At 34.6% G+C, this 16742-nt stretch overlaps 1 protein-coding gene across 1 annotated transcript in view; it reads right to left on the reverse strand.

Annotated features, from left to right (window-relative positions):
- Positions 1 to 16742, reverse strand: part of LOC114341892 (hemicentin-2-like) — a 149672-nt gene that overhangs the window by 77399 nt on the left and 55531 nt on the right. Inside the window, exon 2 of the mRNA XM_050662965.1 lies at positions 15965 to 16182. Coding sequence (XP_050518922.1) covers positions 15965 to 16182 — 218 coding nt within the window. The remainder of the gene's footprint in view (positions 1 to 15964; positions 16183 to 16742) is intronic.

Here is a 16742-nt window from a genome sequence, read left to right on the forward strand (position 1 = left end):
CCTGTACAATCTATGACACTATTAAATATTTCAGAGCGAAATATCGCGTCGGGCTCAAAATTATCAGTCGCCTCAATCATAGGCCCTATATTTCAAAATAGAGGTAAACGTCATATTAAATATAGCTGAGTATTAATTAAACGTATTATGCACACGTAAAGTGAGGAGCAAAAAAAAACGGAAAAAATTTCGTCTTTGTTCTGGTTGACGCCGGGCCCCTTACATCGTCGGACCCCGGTAAAATGTACCGGCTGTACCCCCCTCTCGGCGGGCCTGTGTACAATGGATGAAAACCAAAAATATCAGTGAAAACGGACACCAAAAATAACTATCAATACAATGGAAGTTTATCATGACGAATAAGAACAAATTAAGTGGAACAAAGTATTTTATTAAGCCTGATCAACACAACCTGAAGCGAAACATATAGCTGTCCAAAAGTTGTGTTGGGATGTTCCTCTATTTACAATGAGTTTATTGGGAAATTTTAAATCAAAATTATGTACTTGATAAATGATACTTTTGTGTATAATAGCGAATTCAGTGGGGAACAGAAAGAAACCCCATTTCGTACAGCTATACTTCTGTATCCAGGGCTCTGTAGAAACTATTTCGCTAGCTACTCATGGACATTAAATGTACACGAAACAACAGAAACGAGGCCAAGAGAAAAGGTAGTCTGAGATCACTGACAAACTTTTCACCAATACAGAGGAGGGAAAAACCAGTAAACATTCCTCAACACTCAGGCACAGTTTCCTCGGCTTCAACACTTAGGGAGACGGAACTCATAGAGCCTGCCGATAAACAAGAAGCAGAGGAGAGCCAGGCTTCTGCGCAATTGTCTGAGATGATTAGCAAAATCGGACTCAAGACCAAAAGGCTTTGGAGGCTTAGAGGAGGAAACTGACCAAGGAAAGGAAAATGGAAAAGGGGACTTGGAGGAACTAAGAAAATCAAGACTTCTAAAAGAGGTGAGCTACAGCGAAGCAGCAACGAGCATCAGAATGGCGGTGATCCACCAACGCCGTTCCAAGTCCACCTTGAACCAAAAATAGGCAGACTTCGTACAAATCAAGTTGCTAAAAGCACTTTATGCGTTCCTTCGGACAGTGAGTATTCCTCACTTTGAAAGATTATTTTAATTTAAGGCAGGAGTGCCATCATTGACCTGCGCAAATGAGATCACAAAGAACTGGCCCCAAGGATACGATTTAACTGGAAAGAAGGACACTCTCTGGGTGGGGAGGTAGAAGAATTAAAGCAAGTACAATATACTAAACACTTTTGACGTCAATAAACAGAAATGATATAGTAAAAATAATTGATAGTGCGCAACCTCTTTGTAACACTGTAATTAAATAGGTACCAATTTGTTATTTTTTGTTTGTATTAATTTGTAAGTTTGTATAGAACTCTTTAAATTCTCTCTAAAACCTACATAAAACCCTCTCTCAGGTGATGCTAATCTTCGACTAAAGTCTTCTTCTTATAGTGGCTGTCTGTTCCGAACGTTGGCGGTCATTCTGGCTATGATAACTTTGTTGGTTGCTAGACGGAATAGTTTTGATAAGGTCTTTCTATACCATGATCTCAGGTTAGCAAGCCAGGATATTCTTCTTCGTCCTGGGGCCCTTTACCCTTCAATTTTACCCTGTACAATGCATTGGAGTAGTTCGTATCTACCTTGATTTCTCATTATATGTTCCAAGTACTGAAGTAGTGCAGCTTACTGCCTTCACGATGTTGACTAAATCTGCGCTTGTGTTTATCCTCCGTAGTACTTCTTAATTGGTGACTTTGTCTGTCCATGGTATCTTCAAGATCCTTCTGTACAACCATAGCTCAGAAGCCTGAAGTTTCGATAGAGTTTCTGCCTTCAATGTCCACGTTTCTACCCCGTATAGAAGCACTGAGTAGACGTATACACTGAGTATAGGTTTGTCTTTCCGATGCGACATCTAATCCCTTGAGTATTGTTCCATGACTCATTGATTATAGTTCCCAAGTAGTTGCATTGTGAGTTTGTGAGATACGTTCAATTCTCATTTGGGTGACATACAAATTTGTTACAGTTATGTTTTGCTTGCTGATGATCATGAGCTTGGTATTGCTGGTCTTTATATCTAGTCCATATGTTCTACTTGTTTCCGTTATTTTTTTCATTAAGTTTTGCAGCCCTTCGATGGTTTTGGAAAACACTATTGTATCGTCTGCATACCGCAGACGATACTGAGCTTGACTTCATTTATTGAGATGCCTCCATCAACATCTTTTAGAGCCTCTTAAAAAATGTGCTCTGAGTATACATTGAAACTCAGCGGTGAAATTATGCATCCCTGTCTCACTCCCCTTAAGATTTTGACCTGATCTGTATATTCTCCATCTATTCGGAGCACTGTTGATTGATTCCAGTACAGGTTAGCTATTATTTTCAGATCTCTTCAGTCAATCCATGCTCTCTTCAGCACTTCCATCATTTGTTCATGGAAAGCCTTTTTGTATTCAAGCTGGCATACAAAAACATCACATCTGACATCTCTACATTTCTGAAACAACACCTGCACGCTAAATAAAGCCTCCCTCGTACCAACGGCGTTCACAAATCCAAACTGATTCTATTGTGGATGACTTTTAAAAACGGCTTCAGCAGATGGCTCATTAGCACTGGCGGTTGGTCCTATGAGGTAAGTGAGGCAGTGCCTTACCAGTATATAAATCCACTATTTACGTTATTTCTTTATCCCATCACCAATTCATTAAATACAATTTAGGCCCAAAAATAGGAAAGGCCCTGACCTCTGTAGTCCACGTGCGAGTAAGCATCTCATTTTCACTTTCTCAAATAATGGTTACAGGAAAGGCATGCCTGGGCCAGCCTTTCATCGGTTCTATATCTAGCTTACGGTTTCGTAAAAGGGACTAGACCGAGCAGCAACAAAATTCAACCTCTGAAAACAATTTCGAACGCTGATTCAAATATCCTACCTGAAGCATGCCTCAGTAGTGTAAAATACGATATATAAGCGTATAGGGTCGAACTGAACCGATCTGTTTAATGGATAAAAATTATTGGATATGTAATTTGGTAGATATGCTAACAATAATTATTATAAAAAGCAAAAAAGCAAGAGGTGTCCGATCTCATTTTCTCCTGACTATAATAATTAATAGTAAGCATTTAATTATTAAAAAATTACTTTTTCTATAAATTAAAAAACATTTCGGCCCAGGCAGATATTATTTTAGATTTTTTGGATCATTTTAAACAAAAACGTCGTCTTTTGTAATTTTTCTCTTAAGTTGATCGTTTTCGAGTTAATAATTTAAAACTAAAATTTTCAACGCTCGAAAACAAGAAAAAAATATCGTTTTTGAAAATACAAAGTACCTAAATTCAAGTTCAAACATTAGTCTATCAGTTTTTGATAAGTATTTTGGAGTTATTTCATTTTAAAGCATTGGTTTCAGTTGTTAATGCATCCCTATCTCCCGTCTTCCAACAAGGAACCTTCCTCATTAACAATTTAAGAAATACATTTTAGAATAGAGCATGGCAAAAATTTTTACCGGGACCTGATATAAGAAGGTTTGAACTTGAATTTAGGTATTCGATGATTACAAAATTAATATTATTTACTCTTTATTTTGAGCCATGAAAATCGCCATCTTTCGTTATTTATTCAGTTTTAAACTGTTTATAACTTGAAAACGATCAACTTAGAGAAAAATTACGAAAGTCCTTTTTTGTTTCGAATGATCCAAAAAATCTAAAATAATATCTGCCCAGGCCGAAATTTCTTTTTAATTTAATTCATTTAAAGTCATTTTTAAATGTTGATTAATTACTTATGTCAGAACAAAATGAGATACGCACGACTTGTCTTTTATAAATATTAACATACCCACTAAATTACATAATATAATATATGGACATTATCCAATAATTTTTATCCATTAAGCAGATCGGTGCAGTTCGATCTTATATCGGATCCTTTACTATAGCGTTTTTTCACGATAGGGAGAGACTTTTTTGGCGATAATGATTTAAAACTTTGTATGCCAGTTTTTAAAATATTATACATTTGTGTTGTTAAAAATTATATCAGAAATACAACTGCATAGACACGATTGAGTAATATGGTAAAAATATCAATTGAAAAATCATTTATAAAAGGACAGGATGAGAACGCTTTTATAGACGAGGTAATAGATCATTTTTCAGAACAGAAGTCTCGCAAAGTTTCTTTAATTAATAAAAAAAAAATAATTTAGAACTCAGTTTTCTATTTGCCATTTATATTTTATGAAGTTTTTTACTAAAATAACTTCAAAATAGGAAGTGGTTCGAATATATGAATTTTACGAAATAAAAGGCAGATATCAAGCAGTGAGTTTTATTTAATCTTGCTCAAGTATCCTTTCGCTCCTAGAGCGTCTTCAGGGGCATTTCGTCAAAAAAGGAAGGGATCCTCGAATGTCATTAATTGTCTGAAGTTGTGGCAACTTAAATTAACATATCTAACAAATACTTAACTTACACAACACTGTAATGTACAAACAGATACATTTATCTGTTTGTACCTCCATCTTCAAAATGTATAAGTACCAAAATTACCTGCACTCAAATTTATCTGTTCGTCCTTCGTGTAGTGTACGTTAAATATTTGTCAGATATATGTTAATTTAAGTTGCCACCACTTCAGACAGTTAATGACATCCGAGGATACCTTCCTTTTTTTGCCGAACTGCCCCTGTAGATGCTCTATGAGCGAAAGTATACTTGGACAAGATTGAATAAAACTCATTGCTCGATATCCACCTTTTATTTCGTAAAAATAAATTTATTTTATTTATTTTCATTATAATATTATTATAATTTCATAATAATTAATTTTCTTTTACGCTTTTTACATAAAAAAACAAAATTTAACCCTTAGTTTATTTAACATAAAAATCAATCTTATAATATAACAGTAATTTGTTTCTTGATTGTTAGGATTGTATAGGATTTACAATATAAGATTGATTCTAAAATTAAATTATCACGTGTTTGTAGGTATGTATATTGTTTGCGTACAATAATTTCATTTTGGCAACTGACTAAACAAAATCAGTTGTTGTCCGTTGTTCTCATGTAGTTTCTGATATAAATTTTGCTTAATATGGCTGTACAACGCTGATGAGACCCAGGAAGGACGAAATATCTGATGCTTATATATATATATATATATATATATATATATATATATATATATATATATATATATATATATATATATATATATATGTTAAATCACTAACTTCTTAATTGACTTTTTAAAAAAGATTTATTTCACAAATTACACTTATACTTTGTTCTATGATAAATTGAAGTAAATAAAATTATATAATGCAAATATGTTACTAGCGAGAAACTAAAATGACGAGTGATACAATAATGTTAAAGTACTAAATTTATAATCTTCCTACAAACTGTGGTGTCGGCATTTCCCACGAAAGGCCAGCTTTGGCCAGAGGTTGACGTCCATGCATGGTCAGCTATCTCTATGGGAACGCTTGCTGGAAGGATGATGAAATAGGAACTGATATTGCGAAACCAAAGAGTCGGTAACCCTTGAGTGGTTCAAGGTGACTATTTTCACATATAACAGCTCCCCTCATTAGTGAAAAGTCGATGCCTTGCTTCGATTTTTAAAGTTCAATTGGGGTTTCTGATATTTCTTCATTTTCTGGGCTTACATCTGGTCTTCTTTTAAAGGTTAATCCTTTAAGTTTTTCTTTAATCGAACTGCTGCGATGTGGTGAAGGTGGAGGTGAGTCCTGCGGATAGTTCATGGCAAGTCTTGGAAATCTTTTGCGTCTACATTTGCAGAAGATGTATGCAAAAACTAGAATGATAATTAATGATAAAGACAATATAGTGAACCAAGGCAAATGTTCTTCGATGAATGGTTGGTTCATGATTCGGTCGAGTTCTTCTGAATATTGGTCCAGCTTGTGTTGTGCAATGTTTAAATCGTCTGTATTGATCTTATTAAGTTTTAATGGTTTCAAATTTGGTATGTGGTTTCTTCCTTCGAAATGGTCACAACATCTGTATGGGACATTAACTGGATGACTTCTGTAGGTTATATTTGGATATTTATCGATTTGATCTCTGGCGTGAACTCTGGTACTTCCAATAAATGCTGTACATTCGGGTAGTAATCTTAGAATTGTGTTTACTCTGATTGTCTGTGTACTGATGTCTTTTCTTGCACACTTAATCGTAATTGGTAATGGATCGGATACTGTTATTAACCATAAATTTCGGTCAATTTCCTGCACATTGTAATCTTGTGCTAAAAACGTTGACATCTGACAAGTTTTTGGTAGGACGCTAACTGGTTTCAATAACTGGGCTTCACAGATAGTATCGCTGTCTATTGGATAGGGAAGAATATCTGTGCACATTTTTTGGTTGGGACTAATTGATTTGCATTCTTCTGTGTTTCGGGGTAATACATACGAAATTGAATCATCATCTCGCGCTATATACTTATGTATTGTAGAAAGTGTATGAAAAAGACCAGTTTGATTATCTAATATTGGTATCGAATATAAGTGGTATAAGGTATAGATTTCGGGGTCGACTAGTGGGATTTCTAGGACGAATACAATTTTTGAATCCAGTTGATATGCTTGAAGCTTTATTATATCAATATACTGGGCTATATTTGAGGTATAGATGGGCAATGGTAATACATTATTTTGTAAAGATTGTGAGATAATCTTCAATGAATCTAGTAAATCATTGGGAGAAATAATTGAACTGTGTAAAATTTGCAATCGAGAAAAAGTGATGGCATTCAAAATGTCATTGAGATAATTTTCTAAAAATATGTAGCTTTCCATTAACGATTCACACAAATTTAAGGTTTGTAATTGTGCACGGTAAAATGAGATGTCGTCAGCAATGTCTATAAGAGTAGTTTCGATATCGTGTAGGTCTTTGTTAAAAGTTTGTTCGTCTATTTGTAATTTTTGGATAGTGGTGTTAAAAGATTTTATGACAGAAGTTGTAACAGAGATTTGATTTTTTAAGAGTGCTTCTATTTGATTTTCATCTCTAGTGATCCTATTTATACATTGATTGAAATATTCACCGTCTGATGCGTCTAAATTTCCACTAATAGATTTCCATAAGGTTCCAATACCATTGATTAATCCTCGTTTTTGGCGTGGATTATAGGCTCGTGTATCGGCAATTACTTCTCTATATTTTAAATTTACGGAATTTGAAATTTGTCTTATCAAACTGATATGTGTTTGTACCTCGGATTGAAATGCAAGTTTTCTTGGTGTATCGGCATTAGTAAATTTATCTAGCAAGTTTTCTAAGATTTTGTCGTTGTTGGATATAGCAGTTTTTATAGGGAGCAATTCCTTGTAAACAAGTAATGTCCATTTATCATTAGATATTCGAATGGTACCTTCTTCGTGATAGAAGATTCCGACTGTATTATTTATGGGAGAGAGGTGAAATTGGGAGTAGGCGACTGAAAGTAGTCCATAGAATCTGTAAAGAAGAAATTTATTCAAAGTATGGTTTAAGTCTGTCAAAATTTACTTTAGAAGTTTGATTCGTTTGGGGATTTAGGATAATGGCAGAATTTGTAAATAATTCTTGAATTTGAAAAGGTCCATTAAATAAATTTTCAGATTTTGATTTTATTTGTGATTCTTTTACATATACCTTGTCACCAATTTTAAAATCGGGGCGTTGTGTTGAAATATTTTCATCAAATCTTACTTTAGCTTTTTCTTTTGCTCTTTCTGTTTTCTCTCGGGCTACTTTATAAAAGTATTCCATACGGTTATTAAGGTCTCTAACATATTTGCTAATTAGGCTTTTTTGATTATATAGGGTTTCTGGTGGTCGTCCTGCAGTGTGTCCAAAGACTAGTTCGTACGGCGTGAAACCGTGTGTCTTGTTTTTTGTATTATTGTAACATATCACTGCATAAGGGAGGATCACGAATGGGTGATCATTGGGATTTTCGGATTTATTTGCTCGGATCATTTCTGATAGTGTGGCATGGAATCTTTCTACAGATCCATTGGATTGTGGATGACTTACACTAGAAAATGTTAATTTTATATCATAGAGGTTGCATAGATCTTTAATTATGGCATTTTCGAATTCTCGACCACAGTCACAATGTATTCTTAAAGGTGTTCCGTAATGTTGGAAAAATAGAAGGAGTGTACTTGCTACGGTAACTGCTTTTTTATCGGTTAAAGGGTATGCTTGAGTAAATTTAGTTAGTTCATCTCTAATGGTTAATGCATAGTTTCTAGTGGGATATTCAAATATGTCTATGTTGATCCTTTCAAATGGCGTTTTCGGAGTTTCCGTTATAACTAACGGTCCACTTAGATTTTTTCTGTAAATTTTAACCTTTTGGCAAATTTCACAGGCTTTTATATATTTTTCGACATCTTTTGCTAAGTTCTTCCAATTATATTTTTCTTTTATACGTCTAACAGTTTCATTTATTCCTCTGTGCAAGTTATTCTTGCCACAATGGTAATGTTCTAGGATTTGTGGGGTTTCGTCTTCACTTGCCTGTTTAATTACATTTTGGCAGATTTTTAATTTAAGTTCTTTGTCCGCAAATATATAGGAAAATATTTCTAAGATGGGAAGTTCGAGATTATTTTCTATGCAATAGGTCTTTGATTCGTCAAATTGTTCTTGTTCGCATAAAGTATGAGAAATAAGTATGACATTACTTTTTGTGGATCGAAAGGTAATGGGATAATGAAATATTTTCGATCTTTTACGGTTTTACTAGATACGATATTGATCCTTCGATTACTGTATTCTATATTTTCCTCGAATATGTCACTCATTATTTTTTCGTGCAGGTCCTCAAGTTTGTTCTGCCAGAAAAAGGTAACGATATTCTTGTGAGATTTGTCTAACAATTCTGCATTTGACGTTTCTATTTTGGAGTAATCGATAATGGATTTTGTTCTATATAATTCAAGAAACTTTTCGAATTCTTCGGACATCTTTTCTATTCCTTCTTCTGTGTCCTCTTTTTCTTCTTCGTCTTCTTGGGTCTCTGTTTCATCTTTGTTAGATGCGTGCAGGGCAAGTTTTGATTGAAAGTCTGCACAGTCCTTAAAATGGTTTATTTTTATTCGCGAGAGTGCATCTGCATTTCTGTTGATTTTTCCTGAACGGTGCTCTATCTTGTAGTTATATTCTTCAAGCTTTAGGCGCCAACGTGCTAGGCGACTTCCTGGGTCTTTAATTGAAAATAGCCATGTAAGAGGTCGATGATCAGTGATAAGAGTAAATTTTCGACCGAAAAGGTATGGTCTGAAATGTTTTACTGCCCATACTATAGCTAATAATTCTCTCTCTATTGTGGAATATTTGGTTTCTGCACTGCATAATGTTCGTGAAGCATAAGCGATTGGCAGATCTTTTCCTAATGGGCCTTGTGACAAAACGGCTCCAATTGCGAAAGCACTAGCGTCAGTAGTGAGTAAAAAGGGTTCTTCAAAATTTGGATATATGAGAATTGGGTCTGTCATTAGAATATTTTTTAGGTCGTTGAATGCTTCTTTACATTCGGTATTAAAAACAAAAGGGACATCTTTTTGAAGTAATTTAGTCAGTGGTTTCGAAATTTTGGCAAAATTCGGTATAAATCTACGGTAGTAGCCTACTAAGCCTAAAAATGATTTAATTTCTTTAGTTGTCTTGGGTTCTGGGAAACTTTTTATGCATGATACTTTGTCAGGATTTGTTTTTACTCCATGTTCTGTTACGATGTGTCCTAAGTATGCGACTTCTTTTCTTAAGAATTCACATTTATCTGGTTGTATCTTCAGATTTGCCTTCCTTAATCTTTTAAATACTTCTGTCAGTCGTGATATGTGCTCGTGAATGGTGGCTGAATAGATGATTATATCGTCCATATATACTAAACATCTTTCGTTCTGAATTCCTAAGAGGATGTTATCCATTACTCGTTGAAATGTGGAAGGAGCATTCCTTAATCCGAAAGGCATACGAACAAATTCGTAATGTCCGTTGTCAACTGAAAAGGCTGTTTTTTGGATATCTTTTGGATCAATTTCAATTTGGTGGAATCCGGACGCCAAATCTAATGTTGTAAAGTACTGACATTTTCCAAGTTGGTCCAACAATTCTGAAATTTGTGGAAGCGGATAACGGTCTTCTGTTGTAACTTCATTGAGTTTACGATAGTCAATAACGACTCTCCATTTCTGTTTGCCAGATGCGTCAAGTTTTTTGGGTACCACCCACACTGGACTCGACCAGGCACTTACTGAATGCCGAATTATTCCTTGTTCTAGCATTTTTTTGGTTTGTGTCTTGACTTCTTCTTTGTGAACCTGCGGATATCTGTAAGATTTCGTGTATATCGGTTTCGCGTTGTTCGTTTCGATTGCATGTTTAATTTCGTTCGTGAATGTCAGCTTGTCACCTTCTACGTAAAATATATCTGAAAATTCCGTACAAATGTTTAGAATTTCTTCCTTTTCTTCTGAGTTTAAATGGTCAATTCTCAGTTGTTCTCTAATTATTTGTTCTCTGTCTATAATTGGATGTTCGAAGTGATTTTCGTCGTAGGTGAAGATTGTCTCCAAGTTTGCTATAGGTTCGATGGAAATATTTGAAAATTCGATTACCTTTGGCATTGCATTAGCATTAATGACAGAAGTTAAAAAGTCTCCATTTTCGTCTACATGGACTAGTGCATGCGGAATTCGAACTTTTTCGATTTCTTGGGATGACAGTATTGCGTCTGTATTCGATAGGTTGCAGTTTAATTTGAATATTTGTTCTGTTCGGCTATCAATCGAAATTTGGTTTATTTTTTCTTTTATTCGTTTTTTCTCTGGTCTTGGGATGTGTTTTTGTTGATCATGAGCGTTTTCGTGAAGTGAGTTACTTTTTTGTTGAGCTTTAATGTTTGTGTTTAATTTCGGATATGTTTGAAAATTATTTGGAGGTATTATCTCTGTAGGAAATGTCACCGGAGTATTTTCTGTGGGCTTATGTGTGTCTTGTCCAACTTTATGCAGGGTAATGGTTTTGAAGTTTGTATGAAGTTGTCTGGTTTTAAGGTCTATTACACATTCGTAATGGTCTAGGAAATCTAGGCCTATTATTCCGTCAAAGTCAATGTCTAAGTTAAAAATGAAAACTTTGTGGGGATTATCATCGGTAAAGGGAATAAGGACAGATTCTGTAATTAAGAGTTTTTCGTCGGTTATGCCTTGAATGGTAACATTTTCTGGGGATCGGTTATGATAGTTCCGTGCAGTATTCTCTTTGAAAACTGTAATTCCTGCACCGGTGTCAATTAGGAGTTTAAAAGTATTCGTAGCGTCATTGATATAATATAAGTTTTTAGAGCTCATTGTGTGAAAGGGGCTTACAGGAATTTCTGTTCGGGGAAATTCACATTTGGATCGAAATTGTCCAAATTGAGGGCTTGGATTTGTTGTTGTACGTTCATGATATCGGTTGAAAGATTCGTATGTACTGGAGGATGGTTCTGATTGGGTAGCGAAAGAAAATCCTGATAATTTTCTGTATCAGGTGTATCATTGGTGTAATAAGGGGTATCATTTGTATAATCAGGTGTATCATTGGTATAATCGTAAAAATAGTCAGTTTGGAGATCATTTCCTGTATAATAATCTCCATAAGCTTCTACGAGATCATCAGGGTATTCATTAAAGACGTGGGCTCTTTGCTGAAAATTTTGAAAATTTGGATTTCTCTGAATAACAGTGGGGCGATTTTGCGGTTGATTTTGAGAAGGGAAAGTCGATCTCTGTGGGTTTAAATTTTGTTGATTGGAAGAGTATTGGTTTGGATTACCTTGATAGTTTTGTGGTCTATTGTTATATTGGTTAGAAGAGTATTGATTTTGATTATTTTGGTAGTTTTGTGGTCTACCATTATATTGATTTTGGTAAGAAGGAAAACGTGAGGAGCGGCATTCGCTACTTAGATGGCCAATTCGTCCACAAATTGTGCATTTAGAAAAATTAGATGAGGTTCTTCTCATCGGTTGAGAAGGTTTTGGATTATTTTGGTTATCTTTATTTGATTTTTGTGTTTCGAAATACGATAACTGAAGTTCACGTTTGATACGGTTACTGGCTGCAATAAGATCAGGAGGGTTGCTAGCCCTAATTATTTGTCCTAAGCGGGGTTCTAGTCCAGTTAAAAGAGTATTCAAAGCCATAGAGTCAATTAAAGTGCATTGGGCTTTCTTTTGGTCTTGTGTTAGGTCTGATTTTTGGATTGAAGCGTGCATTTTTGCATTTAGAACTTGTAGTCTGTTGAAAAAGGTTAAGGGTGATTCATTTGATAACTGTCGAAGTCTTTGTAGATCATGGATTAAAGAAGTGAGATCTCTACTATCTCCGAAATGAAGGTTTAGTAAATTTTTTATGTCTGTATAAGAACTTGGTTTTCTAGAGTTTATTAATTGAGCTGCTTTACCTCTTAGTTTATTTTTAATGTGAATCGTTAATAAGATACGTTGGTCTCCCGAAGCCATTCTAATTGCGCAATCACATGCGTCTAAAAATGTGGGGAGAGAGATTGGGTCTCCTTCGAATTCAGGAATTATGGAAAATATTTCTGAAAGTTTGTAGGGTTCAATTTCAGCTTGGGTTTGTGAACGTGTTTCAGGCATTTTGATAATAATATGTCAGTGGAAGTATAAAAACAAAATATACAAAATACGGAAAGTAAAATATGGTAAAATAAAATAAGGTAAAATATAGTAAAATATGGTAAAATCAAGTAGATATGGTAAAAATCATGTAAAATATAGTAAAAATCAAGTAAAATATGGTAAAATCAGGTAAAATAAAGTAAAATATCGGCGAAAATATAATATGAAATCAATTAAATGCGTAAATAAAAATGGTAAAATAATAAAAGTATGTAATAAAAAATATTTCCTTATTAGATAATCAACTTGGCTTGACTTACTGTATAGTCAAGATTAAAATTGAAAAAAAAAAATAGTTTGATGTATGTACGGTATGCTTGCAAATGTTAAAATATTAAAACGAGATGATTCAATAACTTACATTAACAGAAACATCGAGGACGTCTTGTTTTCTAACGGGATCTGCTACCAGGGGCTTCACCAGGTGTTCCTTCCGTAGTATCCAGTTGAATGAGGACGACTCTAGGTTCTTTTTCCGTTGAGGGATAAGGATCCGCCGTTGCTAGTGAGTTTCCTTGTTCTAACAACGTTGACCGGATCCTACTGACTGCGCCAAATGTTAAATCACTAACTTCTTAATTGACTTTTTAAAAAAGATTTATTTCACAAATTACACTTATACTTTGTTCTATGATAAATTGAAGTAAATAAAATTATATAATGCAAATATGTTACTAGCGAGAAACTAAAATGACGAGTGATACAATAATGTTAAAGTACTAAATTTATAATCTTCCTACAAACTGTGGTGTCGGCATTTCCCACGAAAGGCCAGCTTTGGCCAGAGGTTGACGTCCATGCATGGTCAGCTATCTCTATGGGAACGCTTGCTGGAAGGATGATGAAATAGGAACTGATATTGCGAAACCAAAGAGTCGGTAACCCTTGAGTGGTTCAAGGTGACTATTTTCACATATAACATATATATATATATATATATATATATATATATATATATATATATATATATATATATATATGAAAGGAAACGGCAATTGCATTTTATTTCACTTCGACCACCACCGATATTCTACACGACGTGTTTCGAGCTCATGTCAAGCTCTCGTCAGGAACATCTAGGTGGATGGTCGAGGTGTAAGAAAATGCTTTTGGCCTTTCTGGTAATAATAAAATAACCAGACTTCAGTACACTTGGTACGACATCTATATTAATTAAACGAAAAGATTTCTCTGGTATACAGAAGAAATCTTTTCCGTAGCCATGAGCTCGAAACACGTCGTATAGAATATCGGTGGTGGTCGAAGTGAAATAAAATGCAATTGCCGTTTCCTTTCATATCACGGTTCTTCTCCGTTATTGACGAATGTGTAGCGAATAACGTGGCTTTGTAGACAAATCTGTGACACAAAGAGGTGTCCTTTGTCGTTCATCGTCTTTTATGAAGACTTTGAAATTTACATTTTCGCGTCCGCTACGGAAAAGATTTCTTCTGTATACCAGAGAAATCTTTTCGTTTAATTAATATATATATATATATATATATATATATATATATGTAAATAATATACGAAATTAATATTCACACCTCCGTCTCTCCTACCATTCGTAGACCTACTTAGACTTATTTACTCTTCTACTACTAGTCTACTACTACTTCGTAGACTTATTTACACATTATTTTCATACTTTTGTTAAAGTAGAAAGCAGCAATTATTGCCTCTTGTTTTCGGCGTTCTAGGTATTTTATTTTAAATACCGGGCGCCATCTAGTGCCTTCAAAGTGGAAGGCCATACAGGTTTCATTACCAAAACAAGTAGGTAGATTGTTTGCAAATAATTCAGATTGCACCAGTCTTTGAATGACTTTTTGGCTGCATCGCGGCCTCAGATATACGAAAGGAATGTTCTCATCTTCGTCTTTCCTATAAAGTCGTACTGATGACGCAATAATGCAGAAACCGGTCTACGAATGGTAGGAGAGACGGAGGTGTGAATATTAATTTCGTATATTATTTACACATTATTTTCATACTTTTGTTAAAGTAGAAAGCAGCAATTATTGCCTCTTGTTTTCGGCGTTCTAGGTATTTTATTTTAAATACCGGGCGCCATCTAGTGCCTTCAAAGTGGAAGGCCATACAGGTTTCATTACCAAAACAAGTAGGTAGATTGTTTGCAAATAATTCATATATATATATATATATATATATATATATATATATATATATATATATATATATATATATATATATATATATATATATATATATATATATATATATATATATATATATATATATATAATGGATCTCTACGGCTGTCGCCGCCTCTCCATACCCAGCTTCCAATTTTTTCTATCGTAACACATATCTTCATCTAATTGCCTCGAATCCATTGCCTCCTGAATATTGTCCCTCCAGCTTCTCCGTGGTCGTCCTCTTCTTCTTCTCTCCGGTGGGATCCATTCTAATATTTTTCTCGGCCAGCGAGACTAATTCATTCTTTTAACGTGACCGAACCATGTCAGCTGTCTCTTTCTGATGCATACTGTTTTGATATGTGTTATTAGTAATTATTATTAGCTAAAAAAACTGCTACTATGAGTATGAACCTATCACAGACTTGACCAGAAAATAATTTGTCTCTCTCTAAATACCAGTCTGCCACGTAAAATGGTATCCGAGCTTTCGTTGCTATTTTTGCCAATAAAATATTTATTTAATATAATTTGCAAGGGTTAAAATAAATACAGCAATGTTCTGTAGACGGCCTCACGTTATGACGTCACAAAATTGACCTTTCGCTCATTAAAGAGAATCTAACCGCAATAATAATAGTCCTCAAGTGTAGTGTGCCTCACCATCTTGTACTATCACGAGCCGCCCCTGCTCATTAGGCTTATGGTCCAGTCTTCACAAACTTTTGCTCCTGGTTTTTTGGGCAACGGTACGAATCAGATTTAAGCCAATCTGCTGGTATTTTTCCGGCCTTGTATATGTCATTAAATATTTTAGCTATTACCTTTATTTGTTCCGCATCTAATGGTTTCAGCAGTGCTGCAGGGATCTCATCAAGTCCCGGTGCCATTCCATCTTTCATTTGTCTGATGATTTGTCGATTAAAGTAACAATAAAAAATAAAGCTAGTATATATTGCCCACTCAGTATTTTTATTTCCCCCAACTTAAAGGTTTTCAATAAATAAAACAATTCCTTACCGTTTTATTCCCTAAATTTCTAACTCGGCAACTGAGATAGGCTGATTTCCCAACGAGAGCAGTGACGTTACTAGGAGTCATTGCATCGAAGTAGGGATCGAAGCGATTTTGTGGAATTGCAGGTGGTCCCATGGGTAGTGAAGGCAGAGTTTCGCTCTCTGGGAGGGAGTTAAACCCAGAGCCAGAAGATGTCATGGCGAAACTTACCAATGGCGGACCTGAAAAATATGTAAATTAAAAATCCTGCTGAGTTGGGCTTTTAGCTTAATTCTAATTTATTTTTATATTTTCGTGTAGATAGATAGATATAAGACACTTCCTTAAAATTTTAAATTCAAATCATAAATTCGCGAAATAACTGACAAAATTGACTTGTTAAACTATATTTTGTGAAATTTTTGTAATATCATTTCTAAATTTTAAGTATTTCTCTGAACTATATAACTCATATACAGTATGGTGCCAACGACTTTAAAGAAAAATCCTGAAACCTGTAGATTTTTAATTTTAAATTATGATTTTTTGACATACTACGTACTAGTGACGTCATTCATCTGGGCGTGATGACGTAATCGATGATTTTTTAAATGAAAATAGGGAGCGTGTGCTAGCTCATTTGAAAGGTTATTCAATTCTCTATTCAGCAATACGATTACTGACGATTTTTTACAGTATCACGGTCTATGGTTATCTGGTGTGCTCGCTGCAAGTCGCTAACCATTCAGGTGCCGTAATTGTTTGTTATCTTTAAAAATTGGCCTTGAGCAGCAGTTTTAGC

Source organism: Diabrotica virgifera, chromosome 10 (assembly GCF_917563875.1).
Source record: "Diabrotica virgifera virgifera chromosome 10, PGI_DIABVI_V3a".
Classification (NCBI taxonomy): Eukaryota; Metazoa; Arthropoda; class Insecta; order Coleoptera; family Chrysomelidae; genus Diabrotica; species Diabrotica virgifera.